Source organism: Penicillium angulare, assembly GCF_028827245.1.
Source record: "Penicillium angulare strain IBT 27051 chromosome Unknown utg000003l_segment0_segment0, whole genome shotgun sequence".
In the NCBI taxonomy this organism is placed as follows: Eukaryota; Fungi; Ascomycota; class Eurotiomycetes; order Eurotiales; family Aspergillaceae; genus Penicillium; species Penicillium angulare.
This window is the reverse complement of record NW_026623162.1, coordinates 870,829-893,201: the sequence shown is the minus strand read 5'-3', so window position 1 is coordinate 893,201 and position 22,373 is coordinate 870,829. Positions and strand designations below refer to the sequence as shown.

The following is a 22,373-nucleotide window of genomic DNA, read 5'->3' as shown; positions in this document are numbered from 1 at the left end:
GCAAATTAAAACATTGCCGTGTAATTGGACTACGTACGCACGGTGTACATGCATATCAGGGCCAATAACCGGGTTGAGATTGAGGTTGACACCGGGAGAAGTTGTAACTAGCGCGGCATGGGTATAGATGTGGTCGTGTGGCTTGAGTCCCCCCTCCATCCTTCTAACTTGGCAATCCTGGAATTTTGAATTTCCCGCGTTCAGAAGGAAAAAACATGGCTGGGTGCCGATTCGTCTTCCCGACGGACACCGGCTTAGGATCACGCGAGATATCCGTCCCTAGGCGCGACTTCAATTTCGATCACACGTGGCATTGTGGTATTGTGGCATTTTAGAAGAATCTCAGAATCAATGAATCTCCAGGACCAAAATATTAGTCTCCATTGCTGACAGCGGTGCCTTGGATAGGGCTGAGGGGCAATTGCGGGAGAATCATTGATCTCCTACCTCTTTTCAATTAGTACAGTACTACAGACTACGCTCAAATCTAGATATCAGCTCCGTACCACTTGAAAGTCTTGGAAACCTCCACATTGCCATGGCGCCAAGATAATACGATGGTACTCTGTTTTTATTTCCTATTATTCCAAGGGGAAACATAAGAAAGAATACCCTTTTCCCCCAAGACAAGCAGGAAGGAACTCTAAGACATTTCCAAGGTTATCAGTGCCAATGATCCTGGTCCTATTGCCTTTCTCGGTTTGTGAGGTTACATCGACTTCTTTGATTGTGATTTGCGGTTGATATCATCTATTGCTCCCCTCAATTGATCGTGCTTCTCCAGTAAAATGGCCGCATCAATGATTTTTGCCGCAACAATATCTCTCCATGTCTATAGTATACTCCATTCTGTGGTCAGCAAAGAAATCAAACTATTGCATTACCACATGAGCCCGTTCAGATGTGAATCTCACCTCTGCGCTCGACCAATTTCCTGCTCGTAGGCTATTGCTTAGCCCTGGCAGGGGCGGCTTGTCTGTATGCCAAGGGGTGGCCTCGTATAGAACATGGTGAGTTGATGGGCGATTGTCCAGGCCCCGTTCGTGAAAGAAAGAAAGCTCGAACCGTACGTACCCTTCATTCAATTCATTTATCGCTAATATCAGTTTGTTGGTAGACTGGAAATTCCACCAATGATCTTGCCTTGATTTCAGCATCGTCACACGGTCGTCGAATTTTTTGGCGGCTTGGGTAAGGCGTGCTAGTGCACTGTAAAGGGTTGCTGGATCACACAATTTGGACCATGACCGATTGGAAAACAAATCATTAATCTACCTTTCTATGGCATCGGCATAGTCCGTAGTCTTCATATCGAGGATGGGCAGTTCTGACAGATGCGCCGCCATCACCAACCACAACTTGGTGGTGGTCAAATGGTACTCCCAGCCTGGGTCTCCATATTGAATTATCCACTCAAAACTGTCGAACCCTGAGTGGTAAGGGAACACATTGTCTCCTAGGCCTTGGGAAAATCCAAAGTCGATCGTCGATGCACACAGGAGACCTTGGAATCGAATTACATCTCCACCACCTGGGGTACCAATGATGCCTGTTCCTGTCGCATTCCAAACATCAAGCACTGACTGTCCACTAACAGTTTGGTTTGGAGATTTCACATGTCGCATGGCATCTAACACTGTTCGATAAAGGAGCGAACTAGCCTTGACATGAAAATTCCTTCCTGCGCCAGCTACCACAACTTTTAGATACGAAATCGTTGTGGCATTTAACCATTCAATACCGCCGATCCACCATTGGGATCACCAGCACCTGGTCCCCAGGCGTCTCGATGGTTTCCAAGAATAACTTACTCGTTTTCAAGGACTCTAGGGATCTTGCCAATCACATTATGTACTTGACCAGATTGAATGTATGCATCAGTGACAATATGAAGGTATGTTTCTGGTGAAGGGCCGACGTTATAGCGCACACCGTGTATTGCAAGTTCTCCACCCTGCCATCGCGTGCCCAGTTCAGATGCTGATGGGCCATATCCGTTTAAGGCAGTGAGAATGGGGATAGCATCTGCATATGACACTGGCATACAATGAATGGTAGGTATTGGCCCATTCTAATATGAATCTGAAGATGAATATTAGGGAGTCCCAAAAAGCACAAGCACAAAATTTCTAACGCACCAAATGGTCCGATGTCGCCTCTCTCAATCATCTTTGCGGGTCGTGCTGGTCCTTTGGGATATGGGCTATAACCGTTCAACTCGGTAATTGGATAATCATTTTGAGGGTCAGGATACAGGAGAACACCGACGAGACCCCAGTTCTGAGCAACCCTAATCTGAACCTCTCAAGAGGTTTCCAGTTGTCGTGACTGGAGATAGGATGATGCATCGGCTGACTTTAACACGGCGATTTTGCCAGCCAGACTAACATTATTCTCCACTAGATCGTCATAGTCCTCGTCGGCACCAAAGTTGGCAAACACATAGGAGGCGGTGATGTTCGCGTTAGAGACGAAGCTGTAGAAGGCGGGAAGAAATCCATGATCGTTGTCCTTCAAAGGCGCCTCATAGAGTACTTCCGAACCACGAAGGAGAGCGAGTCGCTGCTGTTCGGTCGGTGCTGGCAGCTGTGCATCATATGAGGCAATGTGAGAGTCTGGAATGCCAAATTCTTTCCACTTTTTCAGAGTCCACTGGGCTTGTTTGAGGCCCTGGCCTGCGAAGTGTGGACTCGACGTGTAGAAGAAACTGGAATCGCGAAGATATTTTCCCGATAGAATAGGCAGAAGTAGTTGTAGTAAATCAAGGGATGCTTTTCTGTAGAATCTCCAGTATACCAGAAGAGACACAATGGTAACGGAAAACAGAATAAGCCTTTCTCTCCGCTTTCTCCCGCGATGGGGCGTGAGAAGCCAAGATGATGGTCGTTTCGCGTCCATGTTTCAAGATGAATATAGCTTCAGTCTCAGCTTGGTGAAAATAAAATAGACTTTTATTTGAAGATCTGAAGACCTGAAGACCGGAAGTCATTCCAGAATTAAGAGCAAACAAAGTTGTTGAAACGGCTGCAAGATTCAGGGAAACGCAGAGGAAAGAGCGACATTTATGAACCCGCACTGTCGCTCGCACACAAAATCTTCAATGTTTTGTGTCGCTTTGGAAAAGAGGCTATGTGCCAATTCAAGTGTGACCATGCTTAATCTTCTGGGAATTAGGTGGAATTGGGGTTACCTATGAAGTGCAGATAAAAATGACAAGCGGCTTTGCATTCATCTTTCATTATTTATTAAACAGTATTGCAGAACTTGAAAATAATTAAAATAAAACTCGAGGAGCAAATCTTTCGCGTACAAATCAACTATAGAGCTTTTTAGTCATGAGCAACCTGTTCTCTCAAGCACGGATAAGCTAGTTACAGCTTCGCAAAAGGCCGTGATCGAACTCGACGAAGGTGTCGATTAGGGTCAAGAACTTGACTCCGTCCATGTAGCCAGCGACGGTTATCCATTGCGATTATTAAGCCACGTGGAAGCATACTAGAAGGAAGGTGTATCTCCTCAGACTGCATCTTGGAACTAGTCAGCGTTCGTTGTAGTTCCTGAAATGCAATCGAGGCTGCCGGAGTCAATGGTGTGATGATGTCCTCTCGGAATCGAAGTCGAGCGATTCCACAACCATCGTCCGCCTGGAGGAGTTGTTCGGTAATGTACTTTGCATCCTCGTGTTTCATGAACTCGGGCGGAACGGCAATACGAAATTCAAGCTCGCGGAGCGCTTTGCGTGCAGTCGGTGACAGGAAAGACACGAGACGAGAAATGTCCAAGACAGAAAACGTTCCACTGCCGCATTGATCAGGCTGAATTACCTGCAAAGCAAAGTAGTTCGGCGGCTTTGCCTCGTATGAGCAATCGGTGTGCCAGGGAAACACGTTCATTGTCTCTGAGCGGGCGATATGGGCCTGGGTTGGGTCGGCTGGCTGTGGACAGACATCCCAGAACCAGCCGCGAGAGGCACTATGCGTGATGGGAATCCCATGGCCGTGGAATCTGTGTAGTTGTCGAATCAGCTTATCGAGATAGGTACATTCATCGTCATCGAATTGTAGGCCGATTTTGACAATTCCACGACTCTTCAGATGGTTATCAATATGTTGAACATGCTCGGCACTTTCTGCAGCGCTTGGTTTGGCAGCATCAATTTGAGGAAGCTGAGGAGGGCAGCTGATCTTGCGTTGAGTGATTTTCCCTGTAAATCTCGGTTAGCAGTCATATCATGGATCATTCGAGGCTTGAAGCATTAAACTTACCTGGAAAGCACAATGAAAGAGAAAATGACCGGAGGGACAGCATTATGAATGATATAAGAATATTGGATAAGACCAAGAAGATACCCACCTTCACATACAAATAATCCCAGACGTAAGGCAGGGGCTAGCAGTTTGGGAATCATGGTGGACTGCGCCTTCCTTGTTTGACATCAATGAAGTATTCGGACTAATCCTTGTATTGGCATATGGAAAGACAAATATCCAAATAATGAAAGACGCAAGGTGGCAAATAGGCAAATAGGCATTTCCATGGTGAATGTAAAAAGAGTACATTGAGGTGTTGTTACTTAGGCATCTTTATGAAGTTGGTCCAATAGGAAGTGAGTTAATGTGAATTCCTTCACATATAAAAAGGTTCCCTCACTCCATTTAAACTCTCTCTCTCCTCCACTCACCACACCCGACCCCAAAACATTCTCTCAGCACTCAGCACTCAACACTTGACACCACACAACACCATACGATTCTCGACAAGAACATGATCAACAGATACCAACAGATACTTCAGTGGGCTTCGACAGCCAGATTCAACGGTGAGGGAAAAGTTTCTTTCTGAGGAGGATCCCTGCCAAGCGTGAGCTTGTGTTGAGGGCACCATAGGAAGATGGACCGCTGTAGCGCTGCTCAGCGACACAATGGCCATGCATCTTTTGTGGCCTGGGTGCATGTCTGCGACACGGACAAATGGGAGTTTGAGCGAAAGCATTCCTGACTGTGGTGGTGGGCTCTGGGGGATTATTGATACGCTTACTTTTCTCAGTGATGAATCCACCAAGGATGATTGCATGGCACTACTCGGTTCCTACTGGGGTGACATATCCTGAACGGCCGATGTTGCTTGATACAGTTGTGGGATCCATCCGGTGAAAGGGGATACCCCTCGCGAGGGCCAGGCACAGCTTGAGCGGGGCTCCCTCGATATTTCTGAGAGAAAAGAATTTGTACATAGCTACTTTGCTCTTTTGATGTTTTTGAGCATTTCCCTTTTTGTTGCACCTTTTTTTGTATTTGGTTGGTGGATTGACCGGGGTTGTGTGTCCCAATTCAGTGGCCGCGAGTGAGAGATTGATCATGATGTCCAAATTTATGGGATATATTCAGTTGAAATGTTATTACAACCTTGAAAGTTACCAAGCAGCCATCCTTGGAAATCCTAAGATTAAGTTGTGGAAGTGGTATAAACTTTTATATCCGTTGCGTTACGCCTCCTCAGTTGTTGTTCTTATAATTCATCTCAAGTTTGACATTCTCGGAATTTCTCACAGAAGATCAACAACGTATTGGAACAAGAATCATTACTTTTCTGAACTAGCAAAAAAACAAATCTTCCATACATATATGCTGCTCCATCTTGTCAACCGAATCGCATCTCCAGATCTATAGATCAGTGAGTGGATCATCCACGTGACCACCGATAACTGATAACCGCGTCATCCAACACGAAACGATGGGAAGAGAATACTGATCTTGAACGCTGCTCAGTGTGACCATGTATTTGGTCAGGGGCCCTCGAACAAGCATGGCAAACCTGCTGCTGTTGCTGATTTCATTCCTTTCCCTCACATCCTTGACGCTAGCCTCAAGTAAGTGGAAACAAACCAGCTTGGTGCTCTTCCAGATCGACAGCTGCCATCACGAATTAATGCTGACCGTTTGCTTTTTTTTTAAACTCTGTACAGCACCGACATCCTTCTGCAAATGCACTTGCTTCTCCAATAGTACCATTATACCTCTCGATCCAGCCAAATCGGGCTCTGGATCTTCCGCCATTGACAATGTCCTGAAACTTGCCGAGCGCGTTTTCGACGGCGTGGAACTCGACCCAGAGGACGAGCAGGATGAGAATGGAATCGAATCACGAGCAACGAAATACCGTACGCTAAGTTGCAATGACTGTAATCGCAAATTCTGCCTGAACTACGAACTCCCAATATGTAAAGGGGCGAAGGAGGACGATGTTTTCACAACTTGCTTCCGTAAGTGAGCTCCGATCGAGAACAACCGGGCGGGAAAGCCATTGGGGATAGTGAAAGCCGCGGGGAGGAGTGTGGATTAAGGTTCGGAAGACTGACAACGGATTGACAGAACGGGATTCCCGAAAAGATGAAGCTGTAGTGTTCATTTTTATCTTTGCCACGGGTGGACTTCTTGCATGGGCGCTGGCCAAGCCCTGGATCGAGCGATATCTCGAGGTAAGCACATACTGTGGCGCAGTTCCCGCCTCAATTATAATTGCATCCGGAATATGTTGCAAGGCAACGGCTAACGGTGCTTATGTATATAGGCTGCACGGGAACGCCGATCGTACATGCCCGTTGCGGAACCCGATAGCTAAATTGAATGAACATTACTTTTTGAATACTTGGTTTGATTGATTCAAAAGTTCCCTACTAATATCTGCTAAGAAAGGCAAGAAAAAAGTAAATATGACGCCAATGGACTGGCAAACAGCGGACTTGGCCGAGCAGTCAGAATCGCCAATGATATCACGACGTGCAATCCATGACCCATGGAATGTCGGAAGATAGAGGCACCTCCGAGCTTTGGTTCAGGGGGGAAATGGAGAAATGGAAGGACATGATTGTATAATTGCATAGACTATAAACAAGTAGTTGAGGCACCAGTTTTGGATCTATTGGATTTTAGCGCTGGATCGCCATACGAACGAGTTGTGATGGGTCCAATTGATCCCACGGGGCTTTCGGGTCCGTTCAAGAGATGAAACAATCATATTCGATGGAGAAATTAGACTGAAATTAGCCCAAATTTGACCAAATTCGACCCCACTTTCAATCTGGTACCAGCGCATTCCTTCCTATCAGCCAATCGCTGCGCGCGGCGATCGTGATCAATTGTTCAGATATCCAACATTCCAGGGCTGCGATCAGCTTGATTGAATCATCGGGCATGAAAGTGCGATGACGGATTAGATCCCAGTCAGTTTGCGGTAGTGACTTTGGACTGAAGTGCAGAAGGATTTAAAAGGGGAGACATGGTAAGAAGAGATCCGCGAAAAGTGGATATTCCCAGAGACGATGAAAACCTGCTACACTTTTCCACTCCCCCCCCCAAATTAAGATTACACTGGGGCTTCTCATCTGCAATAGATTTTTCTCTTTCTCTTTTTCCAACTCTCTCTGCAGGATAAAGGGATTCTCTCATTGAATTCTGGACCATTCCCTTTTCTCTGAGCCTGTCATCGCATTTTTATATACATCTTGACTGTTTTGCGACTACAATCTTCCCCCCAGAAAGACCCTGATAAAACTGGGCCTGCGCACGGAGACCCATCGACACTGAAGATCGTCACTAGACCTCTATACCGGAGTGGCGCTGATAACCATTTATCTCCACCTGTGAATTCCCATCTTATACTATATACGATACCGATCCCGAGAAGGCCTATTGAGCTTTGCGCATATTGCTTGAAATCCATATAGATATGGCCATCTTCGATACCGACAAGCGCCCGCGAGGCTTGCGCGTCCCTTCTCTGACCGCAATGAAGAACGGGGCCGCCGCAAGCAAATCACAGCTCTCATTCCATAGCAAGAAATCGAATGAAGGCAAAACTCCCGAGAGCGAAGTTGTCCCGGCGCTTCCGTCGGCCGTTCCTGCCCCGCCACCACAGCGAGCACCTCCACCGACCAAGGAGCTCCCACCTCCTCCGAAAGATCAAGTTCCTCCTCCGCCGCGGGTATTGACGAAAGTACCAGCACGTCGGGAGGTGGGAAAGAATGCGTCATCAACTGCGAAATCCCCAGCCTCGGCGCAAACCCCGGTGACTTCACCACAAGCGCAAGTTCAACCTGCCTCATTCTCCGCATTCCCAGCCCCAACAGCTTCATATTTGGCCGCTTCACCCCCAAGAGCTTCACCCCCGGTAGCTTCGCCGCAAACACAAAAGCGAGTACCATTGCCATCACCGCCATCGGAGCCAGCTTCTCCCAAACCCGTTAGACCAACAGAGCGACCTGCTTTTGTTGCGCCGCAGATACAACAACCTTCGCCGGCACTCACACCACCTGCCGCGCTACCTTCTCCTCCAGATCGAGACACCGAGTCCCTTACACCCCTCGAAGACTTTATTCCCACTCCCGAAGAGTCCGCAAGCCCCATCGATCCGATTTTAGGCTCAGGGCAACAAGCATCTTTTCAGCCGCCTGATATGGAGCCCGTCGCTGCGCCCTTGAACAGGGTCCATTACAATTGCTTCCAGGAGCACCGAAACATGCCCGTGGCCCAGAATGTATGGTGTCCTCTGCCTTGCCAAACATGTCACAAATTTGATCGTGAAATTCGACACCGATGTGTATTTTGCTGCTTGCGCATTTGCGAGAGCTGCTACCAAATGCTGCAAAAATGTCAACATCGATCACTACCGGAACTCATGGACAAACTTCCTTGATTTCCCCCACCTGTATATGGAAACATTCCTTCTTTGTTGTGAACTTTCCTCTTTCCTATGTTCTTTATTCTCCTGCATGAAGGCGCAGTGCGCCGAGTCGAGGCCGTGAAAAAAGCTCTGCCTCTATTATATAGAGCAGCGGCCTGTTAGATTTGTGGACCTTTCCCTCTCTTTTCTTTTGCTTTACATTTTTCTTTTATGATACCAAGGGCTTTTTGTGTATACTATGGATTACCTGGGTCGGACAAATCTGCATATTGAGATTGGGTTCTGCCGGAGATGAGCAGCAACATCAATGCACATGGAATATATGGAGCTGTTCTAGAGCTGTGTTCATTTCTTTCAAGAGAATTCTGATTTCTTAACTGGTTGAATACCTACTAATCGTGATCTTCCTCTGTAAGTCCTGGGCAACCCTCCAAATCCAGATCGGTTTCGTAGCGGTACTTGCACCAGAAACAATACCGGTACATGTCGCGCAAATGCACCACTAGCTTTTGAAGGCGCTCAGGAGCTTCTAAGGCGTTAAATTCCTCCAACTCAGGGTCCTCTTCGTCAAGCTCCTCTTCTACAGCATTTATATAAGGACCCGGTCCACTGCCAAGAGCTTTTCTGTCCTCCCGTTCTAAGTCGCCGTCGTCGCAACCTGGCAATGTGGGACTTGGAAAAAAGGATGAGGGTAGTGAGTGTTGTAGAACGTGGCGGGCTTGTTTCTCTCGTTCCCGGTCTTCTCGTTCCCGGACCAGCCCACGGTAGAGGATGTTGATCTGCGATGTCGGTTTGACATGAATCGGTTTTTTGGAGGTATTCGCGGATTTCGGTTTCTCCTCTGCTGGTCGCGACTTATCCTCGTTGTCTTCATGCCCATCAGAAGCGCTTTTGTCGCCTTCCCCACCGACACCTTCCTCAGTCTCAGTATCCAACCGCTCAGCAACCTTTTGCGCAGAGCGTATTTGCGCTTCAGTGCGTCGCAGCTCACGCTCCTCGCGTACGCGATCGCGATAGTCACCTTCATCGCGCTTAATCTTTTTCGTAGCTTCCTCGGCTTCCTCACGAATTTTGCGTTTCTTTTCCGTGTCCAACCCGATTCCACCACGATTCTCCTTAAAGATAGGATGAAGCGGCTCCGAGCGCGCTTGGTCCGGACGAGGTGTCGACTCCGAGTTACTTTCAGATGGCTGATCGGTATCGCGTTTTCCCAGGGATTCGCCAGCCTTGAAGCCCAACTTAGCCATCATCTTGAACCCCTTATTGGAGGGGTCCAGCGTACTGGTCGCTAAGGCTTCATCGCGACGACTAGCTTCCTGGGCAGCTCGTTCAGCTTTGGAAGGGACTCTCCCACGGGCTTCGGCCTAGAAAAGAAAGGAAAAAGTTCAGTGATCCGCAACGGCCGGAAGGGGCGCAAATCTCGGAATGTGGCTGGGGCCACCTACCTCTCTCTGTTCTCTGCGTTTCTTCTGGGTAAAAGTCTCCTTCAGGGTGGGTTCCTCAATCACCATGGACATATAGTCGTCCTCTTCCTCGTCACTTGCCATGGTGGGATGACGACAGAAAGCAAACAGCCGGTCTAAAGAACAAAGCGCAGATTAAGTTTTTGCGGGGAAAATGGCCAAAGTGGATCTGCGCCAGCGACTAGCAATGTCGACCGCATACACCCGTACCCGTCCTAATACCGGAGTCTTGTTATTTGGGCCCAAACGCAAGGGAGTCTCTTTCATTTTATTCGGTATCTAGGGACCCATGACTCGCTCAGATGAGTAGGGTTCCCCCCTTTTAGACCCTTTTAGGCCTGTTAGGGTCTCGGATGCCTTGCAAGATGGTGTTAAAGAAGAAAACATGATGGCTCAAGTGGTTTAGTTCCTTTTCTCCGCGTCAGGGGGTTCTTTTGTTTTGTTTATTTTATTTATTTATTTCGTATGGTGTCCTGGTTAGAAGAGGTGTATCTTCTCAAGGAACAGACCAGACCAATTCATAATGGCAAGTTACTGGTTTTTCTCCTGGTTCTCCCTGGCAGTGGCCCAGTCTCCGGTCGTCGATCTAGGATATGCTAGCTACCAGGGCAGTTCAACCCCAATGGGCATCTCACAGTGGCTTGGAATGCGCTATGCTGCTGCACCAGTGGGTGATCTACGGTTTGAAGCTCCCCAAGACCCATCTGTGGTTTCGGGAACACAACAGGCTACGCAGGTACGTACAACAACTGGTACGACCTTTTTTTATTTTTTTTTATAAAAAACTCACAATTATCACAGCATGGTCCACTCTGTATCCCGGTTGCTGGCAGCTTAAACACTGCTGTGCCATCTAATACTGCAGAGGATTGTCTATTCATAGATGTTTATGCTCCGGAAGGGGCTTCCTCTTCCGATGAGAAACTACCTGTCTATTTCTTCATCCAAGGAGGTGGCTTTGCAGCCTTGACAAACCCCAATTATAATGGATCCGGGTTGGTTCAAGCATCTGGAAATAAAATTGTCGTGGTTACGTTCAATTACCGTGTCGGTCCCTTTGGATTTCTGGCTTCGGAAGAAATCGAAGAGGGTGCAAGTCTGAATAATGGATTGAAAGATCAGCTCAAGGCGCTTGAGTGGGTACAGAATCATATTAGCGAGGTATAGAAGATTACCCCAATATCGATGTTACCAAAGCTAACTGAACCTCTTCTAGTTTGGAGGAGATCCTGACCATGTTGTTATTGGTGGGGACAGTGCCGGAGGCGCATCAGTCACTCTTCTTCTCTCTGCATATGGCGGACGAGATGATGGATTATTCATTGGAGCGGCAGCCGAGTCTCAAAGCTTTGGAACCGTACTCAATGTCACTGAGAGCCAATTTTCATATGATAGACTGGCTGTCCGCACAGGCTGTAGTAACAGCAGCGACACTTTAGCGTGTCTTCGCAACCTTGATATCAACTTGCTCCAAAGCCAGAACATCGTGACTCCCTTACCGGGTGCCCTGGGAAATCCTCTATATCTCTACAGCACAACGATTGATGGAGACCTAGTTCAAGACCTCACCTATAATCTCTTCGAACAAGGAAAATTTATCCAGGTCCCTGTGATATTTGGTGATGACACCAATGAAGGCACGATGTTCGTTCCTCTGAGCACGTCCAGTGTTTCTCAAGCAGATGATTTTATCAAAGACCAGTTCCCCAGCATAACAACCGAACAACTGGCTCAGATCAATAGCATTTATCTTGATGAAGATCAAACGCACGATTTTCCCAATGCGCAACCTTACTGGCGGCCCGCTAGCAATGCATATGGAGAATTGCGCTACAACTGCCCTGGGATTCATCTGTCTTCCATATATGCCGCAGCAGGTCTTCCAAGCTGGAACTACCACTACGCTGTCTTGGATCCTACACAAGAAGCAGAAGGATACGGTACTCCCCATACAGTCGAGATCAATGCTATCTGGGGTCCTGAGTATGTCAGTACAGTTCCACCGGCCTCTTATTATACCACCAATGCCAATATTGTCCCGGTGATTCAAGGATACTGGACGAGTTTTGTTCGGTCTCTGAATCCGAATATCCATCGAGACTCTTCCAGCCCAGAATGGGAGACCTGGGGTGAAGGTGACGATGCTTATAAGCGGATCTTCCTCCGGACAAATGAGACAAGAATGGAAACCGTGCCGACAAGTCAGAAAGAACATTGTGAATACTTGATTAGTATCGGCGTTGAACTGAGACAGTAATAGTTAGCAATCCATACACATATTATGACCTGTGATAATTAGTCTTCAAGCTGGCATATTGACATGGCCATTACTGAATTACATGTACAATCCCCGGATGATGGATTTGTTTTTATTATTGAAATCTTTTGACTTATATAAAATCGACTTTTTATTTCCGAACCATGCACCAGCCCTATATAAGACAAAGGGCATAAGGGATTTGAAAAAAAAAGAACTATGTACCAATCCATTTGAATATGCGCAAATGAAAAATGAAAACAAAACAAAACATGGTATGGTATGAAAAGATGCCAAATAATATCCAGTAACTCAAGACAAGGAGGTCTAATCTGACAAAACTTAGCGCTTGCCCTGACGGCCGCGCCTCTCCTTCTCGTAATCGTTCGCAGCACGCCCCTCCTCGTTCTGAATCTCGGCAACAAGTCGCTTGTACTTCTTCTCGTATTCGGAGTCGCGCTCCTTCTTCTCGCGCAGCTTCTCACGAGCCACAAAGCTGGCATCCTTGCGCAGTTCGCGCATAGCACCCTTGCGCTCGCGCTTGATATCGGCCTTGAGGCGGTTGGACTCGGCACGCTCGCGGTCCGGATCGTAGTGCTTGTCTGGGTTGAAGTTCTCCTCGAACTTGGGAATGGCAGCTTTGATGGCCAGTGGACGGTGGTCGTGGAGAAGGAGTGGGCGACGAGTGAGCCGGGCTTGGTCTAGGTGGGAATTGATCTTATCCAGCGTTGATTGTACCAAGTCTCGGACTGCTGTGTACACTTTACTCTTGAAAGATTGCTGGAGATGGCTCAGCATTTCACGGACAGGTGTAAAGATCTCGGTGAAGGCAGACTTCTCAGCCCACAGATCCGAGGAAGTATCAAGAAGGGAGATAAAGGTGGTAACAAGCGAGATCTTCAATTCCTCTTTAGCCTGGCCTTCAGATGGAGAAGCAGCCAAGTCACGGAATTGTAGCTTGCGTGGAGTAACCTTTTTGGATGGAGCCAGGCGGACAGATTCTTCGGACTTTCGGTATGGGAAAGAACCAAGACCAGTTGTAGGCTCTGTGGGAGCAAGATTGCAAAGAGCGTTTAGAGCATAGTTGATCAGCTCTGGCATGTACCTCTTAGCAACTGCCTGGTATTGAAGACAGAGGCTCGTGGCAAAAGCGCCAGTTGCAAAATCAGACAGTGTATTAGCTGAGCACTGACCCAAGAATCGAGCGAGACACAGATGGGCAGGCGTGGAAACGGCATGGAAGTGATCTGATGTAGGGAACACAGTTGAGATGCCAGTCAAAATGGCAAGATCACCAGGGTGCAAGTTCAACGGACGCTCCTTGGAAATCTCACGCAGGCGAGCACGGAAAGCCATGGCCACGTTGATGGGGTGCGTTTTAGCCAATGAATGGACGTGTCGTAAGATGCTTTCCGCGAGGACGAAAGATGGCTCGGGTTGGTTCGCCATATATGAGACATGCTCAACGAGAATCTCGGAGAATCGACCCAGCTTGGCCTTGTTGTCAGGGTGGAGACGAGGGTGGTGTAGGGCACGAATGCGCTGGATGATTGTTGGGACATCCTCATTCGACACACCCTTTATTAAAGCAGTGAACTCATCATGGCTATCTGGACAAGGATAGGTAAAGGACAGCTTACCATCAGCTGTCTGACTAGCTGCAACAGCTGTTGAAGCAGCACCGGCCGCCGGTAATGACATGCCGTTAATAAGCTCGTCTTCCTGCTCCGACTGCTCAGATTCGTCGTCTTCGTCTGACAGATCGCTCTCTTCCATATCATTTTCGTCCACCGAAAGGCTGACATTAGATCTTGTCTCAACCAGATCATCATCAATGAGGAAATCATCCTCGTCCTCCACTCCCATGTCCGGGCGTGGTTCATAAGAGGCACTGGGAAGACCAAAAGCCGTTGCATCGTCAATATCAGATTCCTCCTCCTCACCATTGAAAAATGAATCTTTATCATCCTCTTCTTCGTCCTCCTCGTCGCTCACTTGTTCACCGCGCATTCGTTTGATCCGGTCTTCCTCCAGCTTCTTTAGTCGTTCAGCTTCTTTTTCGATCTTCTCTTCTTCAGTCATTGTACGATCAGTAGGTTGAGAACGCTTGTCGAATGTCAATTGCTTCAACCTTTGGTCGTATTCCTTTTCGGCGTCTGTCTTTTCGGGACCCTGAAGCATAGCCGCACGCTCTGGGTTCATTGTATCGAGATCTTGCTTGGGAGGTTCTGGCTTAGCAGGGGCCTTCATGCCTCGCAGGGCCTCAAAAAGATCAGGGAGCTCCTTGTCTAATTCGTCCCGAAGATCGTCGTCATCCTCTTTGGCCTGTTGACGTTCATGCTTGTAAAATTTGGATTTGGCAATAACTTCCTTCATAACTTCAGCCTTGGACTTTTTCCGCTCATGCAAATCGGCACCCTCCGGGTTGTCGATGAAGTCTTCCTCTCCTTCCTCCGCTTCCTCCTCGGCCTCGACAAAGCGCTTGCGTTTCCGAGATGTCTCGTCATCTGATTCCCCGTTGTCCGAACCTCCCATCTCGAAGTCGTCGCGGTCCTTCTCGTCGAATGACAATCCTTGACCCAAATGAGTAAGCTGGAACTCATCTTCCTCCTCCTCAAGGTTGAACATCGATTCTTTGCGCATCTTCTTCTGGCTTTCTCTCGCAAATCGTTCGGCGGCTCGCTCTTCGGGTGTCATAGTCGGATCGTTTTCGCCGAATCGTCGATCAACAAGCCCACCAACTTTGTTCCGAGTGTTCATTTCTTGCAAAAGTGTGGCGCGGCGCTAAATTTGGAATTAGGTGTCAGTTTCCTGTCGCAGAAAGCGCATCTCAACATTCACATACCCTTTCCTCGCCCAGTGACTTAGTGACACCAGGACGTGAGTGTCCTGCAGCAGTTGAGCTACCATCACGAGTTGTCGCCTCGAACTTGCTTCGGTTCGAAGGCACTTTGATCTCAAAGGGATTGAATCGATCTCGAATCGCTTGCAAAGCTGCATTGCGCTGGTTCCGATTTTGCGTTGTGGCACCGGATTTCGCATTCTGGCGTTTTTGTTTCTTCGACTGCTGGGGGCCGACAACCCCGCTGTCACGGAGCGACGCTTTCAGCTGTTTCAGCTGAGAAGGCGGCATTGTGGTGTGATTGAACGGTACTGCGTATAGTTTTCTCGAAGTACTGCAAAGCCGCTAGAGAGAGAAAAAATAATTTGTTCACCGCTCTCCGACTCCGCCGACATTCTGCCGCGCGCCTCTCCGCATCTCCCAACTTTAACATCCGCCATGGCTCCGTTCTCTGGAGATGGAGTCTTGTGGCTTTGTCTAGGTAGGTCCTGGCGAGAATCTGCGGAGACGAAGCAAGAAGCTAATCATCTTCAGGAATATCACTTTTCTTCGCCGTACGCGGCATCGCTACAGACCTTAGGCAAGTGGTTGATCTGACCGAGATCAAGCATGTTGAGCGGGAGGACAAGATCATAAGTGATGGCACTGAGGAAGGTGAGTCAAACCTCTAAAAATTATATTGATGAATGAACTGGCTAAATATGGACCAGCGCTCAAGCTAGATACCCTTCTAAAGCTCTCCGGGAGCACGAGCCATGACCTTCGAGCCGCGTACGAAAAGCCCCACATTTGTTGAAATGAATATCTACTGACACATCTTCAGAGCCCTCCGTATCATTTCCGAACGCTCAACTAAGGGAGAAACACGCGAACTTTTATTGGAGGATTTATCGAGCAAAAATAAAGCACGCCAGGGTAAAGCGCTGACGGCGCTTCACTTCCTTGCCACCAACCGAGCTCGTATGTATGACTTTGGATCCAGCAGCCTGAAACCTTGCTCATTCTTTATAGTCTCTCGAACATCAGTCTGCACTAAACTCCGAGATCGTGCGACATACACGGCCTTGATCAATTGCCTGTGCAATTTTCTAGAGGAGCACACAGAAGTCACATATCCGACAACATCGCCAGTACTCGCCAGGGCACGGCCACTCGGAGAGAAGAAAGCGCTTCAAATCCTCAACAATCTTCTTCCAGAAAATGTCCCCGCAGCATTAGAAGCGGGGATTGTAAGCCGGTGGCTGACGAATTATCCTTTTCCGTGCGCATTGGCCGAGCCATCTCGACGACAGGATGTGGTGATTCTACTAAAGACTTGGTTGTTCGACGATGCAGTCATGAGCTCCATAGTCAGTACATTGGATTCGCATCCAGATGGGAGAAAGCAATTACGCAAGCATGGGCTGATGGGAAGCATGATTGAAGAAGAGAACGATCAAGACGACGAGGATGAGGATGAGGATGAGGATGAGGACGAGGGTGACGACGAGGACGAGGACAGTGATGTATGGATGGTGGATGGCGAAGATACAGCTGGTTCCTACAGAGGATCGCCATCACGGAGGCCTGCAGAAGGTAGCGCCGAAGAACAAGCTCTTCGTCGACGACGGAGAGAAGCCATGGTACTAAGTGAAGGAGGACGACCACTTGGAAGAGATGACATCATCCAGCGACCGCTCCAAGAGGATTGATTCGATTTCCTGTTTACGATTGTTTTGTTTGTGCTTGAAGTTTGGGAAGCTAAGAAAGCATCCCAACCGCGAAGCTTCGTGTTACTCTGATAGCATCTTTTGTATGATACCCAGGCCAGGAATGGCAAATATGATTGAAATGCAAATTCCATTCGTTGCAGTGTTCATTATGTGATCTTACAGTCCCATCCATGCCGCCTTAGCTAGGTGATCGGTCTTCTTCCTGCTATTTTTAACCATGCCGAACATCTTCAAATCAGATAAGGCACCATAAAACAACGCCATGACTTCCCGTTCGTCAACCTTTTTGCCTTGATCACTTTCATAGACGCCATAGAAAGCTTGCCACAAGTCGTGAACATTGATCAAAGCACCTGATTCAAGATAGAGTTGATACAAGATGGCTCCAGCGGGTTGTTTTGCGGATATCCTAGCACGAGTTTCAACGGTAGATATAAGATAGTCAAATGGGCTAGTCAATGCTCTTTCAATGGCAAAGCGTGGCCGAGGAGTGAAAGTTTCTTTTAAAGGATTGCGCAAGTCGAAGAGGAAGGCCTCATGCATAAATAGGTCTTGCGGTCGTATCAAAGTTTCGATAAAATATTCCTGCAGCGCAGCGACCAGCCGATCAACGACCCTGGTGTATTCAATATCTTGTGGCGGTAAATTAGCCTTGCCTTTGGTAAGTAAGACTCGTTGTTGGACGACAGTAGTTTTCACCACGGAGCTGTTGATATTGTATTCGCTGCTCAGCGGCAAGCTGTCTGCATATTTTTCCAGCAAGGCTTGCAAATCAGCTTGGATGACAGTGAGAGGAGAATCGTCCGCGAGTGTCGGAAGATTGTTCAACACTTCGGTCAGCTTTCCAGAGCCCATGGTCCTCACTGTGGCCAGCATGTCTTCCACAAGAGGCGACTCGCCAAGCTCGCCGGCAAGTGCGCGAACAGATAGGTCTGAGATAGTCGTTTTTTTGGTAGCCTGTGTGTGCTGAAGGCAAGTATGAATTAGAAGCACCGCGCTGAAGATGTGACGCATTACCTGCTGTCCTGCTTCGACATGGTCGAAAGCTGCGCGAAGCAGATATTCATCATCTTGTATCATACTACGGGATTCATTGACAGATCCTGCTTCTAGCAGATCCTCACAGAACCTAGATAGTTATGAGTATCAGCACCAAGTCTCAACAAACAAATACAGAAAAGAAACGAACATTTGGAAGGACGGCAAATTTCTGATGGCTTCGCAGAAACGGCTCTGTGGCAATATTGAGGGGTCGGGGTTTCCCAGAAGCACACTTAAGGGGTTTGCGAAGAAATGCGACATGTATGCATACTGTGTTGAAGTTAGCGAATAGCCCTCGATGAGATGAAAAAGCCCGTTTACCTTAACAATACGACTGAAGGCCTCCGGTGTTTGAAAGTAGTCGCTTGCTTTTTCAAATAATGTGCTTGTAATGTTACGGCCAATCCAAATCTGCCCATCCGACCTAGTCTGAAGGGCTTCATAAATACGATCCACGCAGTTGCCCGCCTCTTGAACCTCAAAATGTTGGCCCTGGAGCAAAGAAACACATGAACGAGGAAGTCGTCCCTCAAAAAGCTCAACTGATGTTGAGATACCGAGTATTACTGTGAAAGGTATGCGATCAAGCCAGGACCTGTTCAGGCGTTAGTAGCGAGCTAGGCCCAACATGAAATCGGAGACTCACTTGAATAATGAAAACAAATCTGTCAGCAAGGCAGGATCAAATGCCTCACTATCCCGTAGAGCGAGAACTAGCTTTTTTGTCCCTCTTCTTTGGGTGTAATCGCAGAGCAGATCTAGATCGTATCCGAGCACTCGAGGTCCCTAATATCATGAGCTGGATTCAAGAGGATTTCGGGATAGTTTCACATACGGAACGATCTGTCAAAAATCGCTGGTACCCATCGTTTCCCTCCGTATTGGTGACCGCTGCTCGAATAATGTTCTTCAACGACGTCTTCAAATTTGGCGCATCGCCAGACTCGAGAACAACCACACCACCCTCGTTGGTCGATTTAAGTTGATCGTTAAGGCGGGTGAGCAATCTGCTGAGCGAGGAAACATTGGATCCGACAGTAACTAAGCCTGTTGGAATACAGCCATTGGACCTAATCAGGTTCTTCTCATTAGTATAGAGTCGTTATTTATGGAGAGAGGAAACTAATCGTACGTCTGTGGTGATGTCTCCCTCACAAAAGAAAGTACATCTGTCAATACACCCGCATCGACATCTTGAAGAATATTCTTTTCAATACATCATTATTAGCAAAGGAATGACTTGCGTGCAATCATTCCACATCATACCTGGATCTTGTTTTCCTGGTCCGACCAAAGTCGCTTATAGGTGTCGAACCTCAACTTCACGCATTCGTGGCTTTCGTCGCCGTTCAGCAAAGGCATAAAGACTTGGGATTCCGACAGTTCCTTCTTCATGTTCGTCGAGGAGACCTTTCTGCGCTTCGAGGGTCGTTCGCCAGCAGCTTTCCCGGACTTTGCGGGCTGGTAAATATAGACGCCCTTGTTTTTCACGTTAGTCTTTCGTTCCTGGGCCTCAATTTTACACGAAAGAGCGCAAACATACCTGATTCTGGGACCTGTCCTTGGACAAGTCCATCGCATCCTCCAACCCAACGGGATCCATTGCTGTGTACAATTGAGAGTCGCGTTCTTCGGGGAAGGAGAGATAATGACTTCAACGGGGAGGCGCTAAACCCGAATAGGCAGGATTAAATGGGCTTCCGATCTGCAGAACTTCGAAGTTCGCGTACTCCGATCCGCTTTCTATTTTCTTATTTCTTCACCACCAAATGATCGAATAATTCCCCATATGCTCCGCCAGGCTGTTCGAGGAGCCCGATTGTACCATGCAGCGCGCAACCCGTTGGGTCCCCAGCGCGCCTTCAGCGCCTTAACGCCGCGTGGGCTTGACTTCGGCGGACCGAACGATAAGGTCAACTTCTATGAGCAAGACGGCCCCGGCAAGAAAAAACGAAAAGTTGACCCCGAATTCGAAGAAATTGAAGAACGAAAAGAGGTTGAGGAGGAGCTCACGAAGCTTCAGGAAGAGCTCAAGGTTCTAGAGAGAGGTCCATTCGCCCCCGACAGTCCTTTCATACAAAGTTTGCCGGAAAACGACCGAAAGATTGCTCTCGAAGCTCTCCGCAAATATGAAGAGGATCAAGGGAAACAGGACCCCAAGCCCTCTCTGGACGATGTGTTTGACGAAGAAATGGATGCGATGATGAGGGAAGAGTTCGAGGGTATGGCCTTGGAGCAGGAGAATTGGCAGGATAGTGCTCGACAACAGCGCAGAATAGCAGCGAGACAAGCCTCTGAGGCCAGGAAGCTAGCAGGCACTGATTCCCATCCCTACGCCGATCGGTTCAGAAAATCCATCCGCCACTACAATGAAAATACATCAGACGAACGCGCCTGTCAGGATCTATGGAAATCGTATCGACGCTGCAAACAGGCTATCCCGGGTTTTCTTGACGCGCTCCCTACCGAAGCCATGGAATCAGTTTGGCAATCGCAAAACATCCCACAATTATCCAAAACTGTGCGGTCTACACACCTAGAAACTTTGGTTAAAGATGCCAGATCCGTTGGCAAGTCACTCGCCACGCCACAGATTCTGTCCTATATTCAAGCTCTACACCATGGCGGCGCAACAAAATTGGCGCTAGAAGAGTGGGAGGCATACCAAACGGAACTTTCACAGAAAAAGCAGGATCTCGAGAAATACTGGATGCTCGGCGTTCAGCTCTTTGCGGCTGAGAGTAACCCTCAACGGGCACAAGACATAGCATTGGCATTTTTGGTAAATGACAAATCCCGTCAACCAAGAGTGTTGATCCCTGTGATCATAGCATGGGCAAATTTACCAGGAAAGGAACCCGAGGTCAAAGCGTGGTCGTTGTACTTACAGTTGAAGACGTTCTTGGGTACGAACATGACCATGGAAGATTATGATGTAATCAGCATTGGTCTTCTCACAGCTGGTAGATTGGATACGGCTGTGGCGGTATTCAAAGATATGATGGTGACAGGAAAGACGCCTACGAATGATTCCACGGCCGTGTACAAAGCAGCCCTTGGCCTAGCTGGCAACCTTCAGGCGTCAAGTATCAGTGAGGAAGCCGTGAACACAGTCTCCTTATCAGTGCTTACCATGCTGCCTCGCGAATTCCAGAACAGATTCTTCTTTGCCAGTTGGATGAAGAAGCTTATTGGAATGGGCCAAGTCGACTCAGCTGCACTTGTCATTGAACTGATGTACGAACGAGGTGTCCGACCGGACTCCAAGCATCTTAATGGATTGGTTGCCGGATGGCTACGTGAAGGTAACCCAAATTCACGAGACAAGGCAGAACGACTGGCATGGTCTATGGTACAACACCGCATCAATGCTGTATGGAAGCGATACCAGCCAATCAACCCAACGCCAAAATTGGAGGTTCAGCACCAGAAGGTTGATCCCAGTCTAATCCCACAGTTTTTGAAGCGGGATATACCACCGGCGACCATTGAGACATTTTCCATTCTTCTTCTTCACTACACTCGCCGAGGCGACGATGACATGGTCAAGTACTTAGTCAAGTGCCTTGGCGATGCGTACATTCAACCAAATTCGTATTTTATGAACCATCTCCTCTTCGCCGAACTCCGCAAACAAGATATTCGTTCCCTTTGGACCAAGTTCCAAAAGATGTCAACCTCTGTCCGACCCGATTTAGAAACTTATGCATGCTTATGGGACTGTGCGAAACTCCAGTATGATCGCGGGCGTACCTCCTTCGATGTGGAATTTCCATCTGCTCGACGTCTGTTTGCTGGAATGATGCAATGGTATTCACAGCTGCCTCCACGCGCTCACAAAGACACAAAACTCGCGTTCTCCAAGGAGTTGTACGATCAAATCATACGTTGTTTCTGCCTCTCCAAGGACATTCCCGGTACACTTGTGGCATTGAATTCAATGCGAGAGACTTTTAAATTCACCCCAGATGATACAACTGCCCGTATGATTGTGCTTCAGGTTGCTCGCTTGGCCGGTGTACCGGCTGGTACGCCCAAACATCGCCTCCGTCGGCTGTCATCGACACCTCGTAGCAAAGAGAACATCGCACAGGTCACGCGTCTCCTTGAGCTGCTTGGTGAGCGGAAGTCAATGGCTCTTAAAGCTCAAGGCTTGAGTCTCGAGCAGCTTGATCCCTACGAAACGCAGCAGTATCAGCTTGAGATCATGGGCCATTTGTTGCGCATCGTAATGAGCCGAGCAGACCGTCTGGACCCGGCGCAAGTTGAAGAAAAATTGGACCGGGCCATAGCGGAGATGGGATTGCGGGATATTGATATTGGACCGCCCTTGGGGGTGGATGACAGTCAATTGCTGTAACTTGACACTTGGCTGT

At 48.1% G+C, this 22,373-nt stretch overlaps 10 protein-coding genes across 10 annotated transcripts; 5 read left to right on the top strand and 5 right to left on the bottom strand.

The window, feature by feature from the left end:
• Window positions 1-1,271: 1,271 nt before the first annotated feature.
• Window positions 1,272-2,898, bottom strand: N7478_002555 (uncharacterized protein; the record flags this gene model as incomplete). The annotated part of the gene is made up of 4 exons (XM_056918769.1): window positions 1,272-1,590; window positions 1,812-2,037; window positions 2,139-2,295; window positions 2,389-2,898. The coding sequence occupies 4 exons, from the start codon at window positions 2,896-2,898 to the stop codon at window positions 1,272-1,274; spliced, it is 1,212 nt and encodes a 403-aa protein (XP_056781927.1).
• Window positions 2,899-3,371: 473 nt separating this feature from the next.
• N7478_002554 (Clavaminate synthase-like protein) lies at window positions 3,372-4,308 on the bottom strand (the record flags this gene model as incomplete). Its single annotated transcript, XM_056918768.1, has 2 exons — window positions 3,372-4,204; window positions 4,266-4,308. 2 exons carry the CDS (start codon window positions 4,306-4,308, stop codon window positions 3,372-3,374), a joined length of 876 nt encoding a protein of 291 aa, XP_056781926.1.
• Window positions 4,309-5,775: 1,467 nt separating this feature from the next.
• On the top strand, window positions 5,776-6,621 carry N7478_002553 (uncharacterized protein; the record flags this gene model as incomplete). The annotated part of the gene is made up of 4 exons (XM_056918767.1): window positions 5,776-5,869; window positions 5,966-6,262; window positions 6,372-6,478; window positions 6,571-6,621. The coding sequence occupies 4 exons, from the start codon at window positions 5,776-5,778 to the stop codon at window positions 6,619-6,621; spliced, it is 549 nt and encodes a 182-aa protein (XP_056781925.1).
• Window positions 6,622-7,728: 1,107 nt separating this feature from the next.
• On the top strand, window positions 7,729-8,694 carry N7478_002552 (uncharacterized protein; the record flags this gene model as incomplete). Its single annotated transcript, XM_056918766.1, has 1 exon — window positions 7,729-8,694. One exon carries the CDS (start codon window positions 7,729-7,731, stop codon window positions 8,692-8,694), a length of 966 nt encoding a protein of 321 aa, XP_056781924.1.
• A 380-nt stretch (window positions 8,695-9,074) lies between these two features.
• N7478_002551 (putative G-patch domain protein) lies at window positions 9,075-10,229 on the bottom strand (the record flags this gene model as incomplete). The annotated part of the gene is made up of 2 exons (XM_056918765.1): window positions 9,075-10,046; window positions 10,128-10,229. 2 exons carry the CDS (start codon window positions 10,227-10,229, stop codon window positions 9,075-9,077), a joined length of 1,074 nt encoding a protein of 357 aa, XP_056781923.1.
• A 439-nt stretch (window positions 10,230-10,668) lies between these two features.
• N7478_002550 (uncharacterized protein) lies at window positions 10,669-12,402 on the top strand (the record flags this gene model as incomplete). The annotated part of the gene is made up of 3 exons (XM_056918764.1): window positions 10,669-10,881; window positions 10,947-11,306; window positions 11,362-12,402. The coding sequence occupies 3 exons, from the start codon at window positions 10,669-10,671 to the stop codon at window positions 12,400-12,402; spliced, it is 1,614 nt and encodes a 537-aa protein (XP_056781922.1).
• A 342-nt stretch (window positions 12,403-12,744) lies between these two features.
• Window positions 12,745-15,535, bottom strand: N7478_002549 (snoRNA-binding rRNA-processing protein NOP14; the record flags this gene model as incomplete). Its single annotated transcript, XM_056918763.1, has 2 exons — window positions 12,745-15,186; window positions 15,248-15,535. 2 exons carry the CDS (start codon window positions 15,533-15,535, stop codon window positions 12,745-12,747), a joined length of 2,730 nt encoding a protein of 909 aa, XP_056781921.1.
• Window positions 15,536-15,682: 147 nt separating this feature from the next.
• N7478_002548 (uncharacterized protein) lies at window positions 15,683-16,935 on the top strand (the record flags this gene model as incomplete). Its single annotated transcript, XM_056918762.1, has 5 exons — window positions 15,683-15,725; window positions 15,779-15,898; window positions 15,955-16,015; window positions 16,068-16,204; window positions 16,256-16,935. The coding sequence occupies 5 exons, from the start codon at window positions 15,683-15,685 to the stop codon at window positions 16,933-16,935; spliced, it is 1,041 nt and encodes a 346-aa protein (XP_056781920.1).
• A 177-nt stretch (window positions 16,936-17,112) lies between these two features.
• On the bottom strand, window positions 17,113-19,600 carry N7478_002547 (uncharacterized protein; the record flags this gene model as incomplete). Its single annotated transcript, XM_056918761.1, has 8 exons — window positions 17,113-18,085; window positions 18,146-18,267; window positions 18,319-18,592; window positions 18,644-18,783; window positions 18,833-19,067; window positions 19,130-19,203; window positions 19,264-19,476; window positions 19,541-19,600. 8 exons carry the CDS (start codon window positions 19,598-19,600, stop codon window positions 17,113-17,115), a joined length of 2,091 nt encoding a protein of 696 aa, XP_056781919.1.
• A 186-nt stretch (window positions 19,601-19,786) lies between these two features.
• N7478_002546 (pentatricopeptide repeat protein) lies at window positions 19,787-22,357 on the top strand (the record flags this gene model as incomplete). Its single annotated transcript, XM_056918760.1, has 1 exon — window positions 19,787-22,357. The coding sequence occupies one exon, from the start codon at window positions 19,787-19,789 to the stop codon at window positions 22,355-22,357; it is 2,571 nt and encodes an 856-aa protein (XP_056781918.1).
• Between the last annotated feature and the right edge of the window lie 16 nt (window positions 22,358-22,373).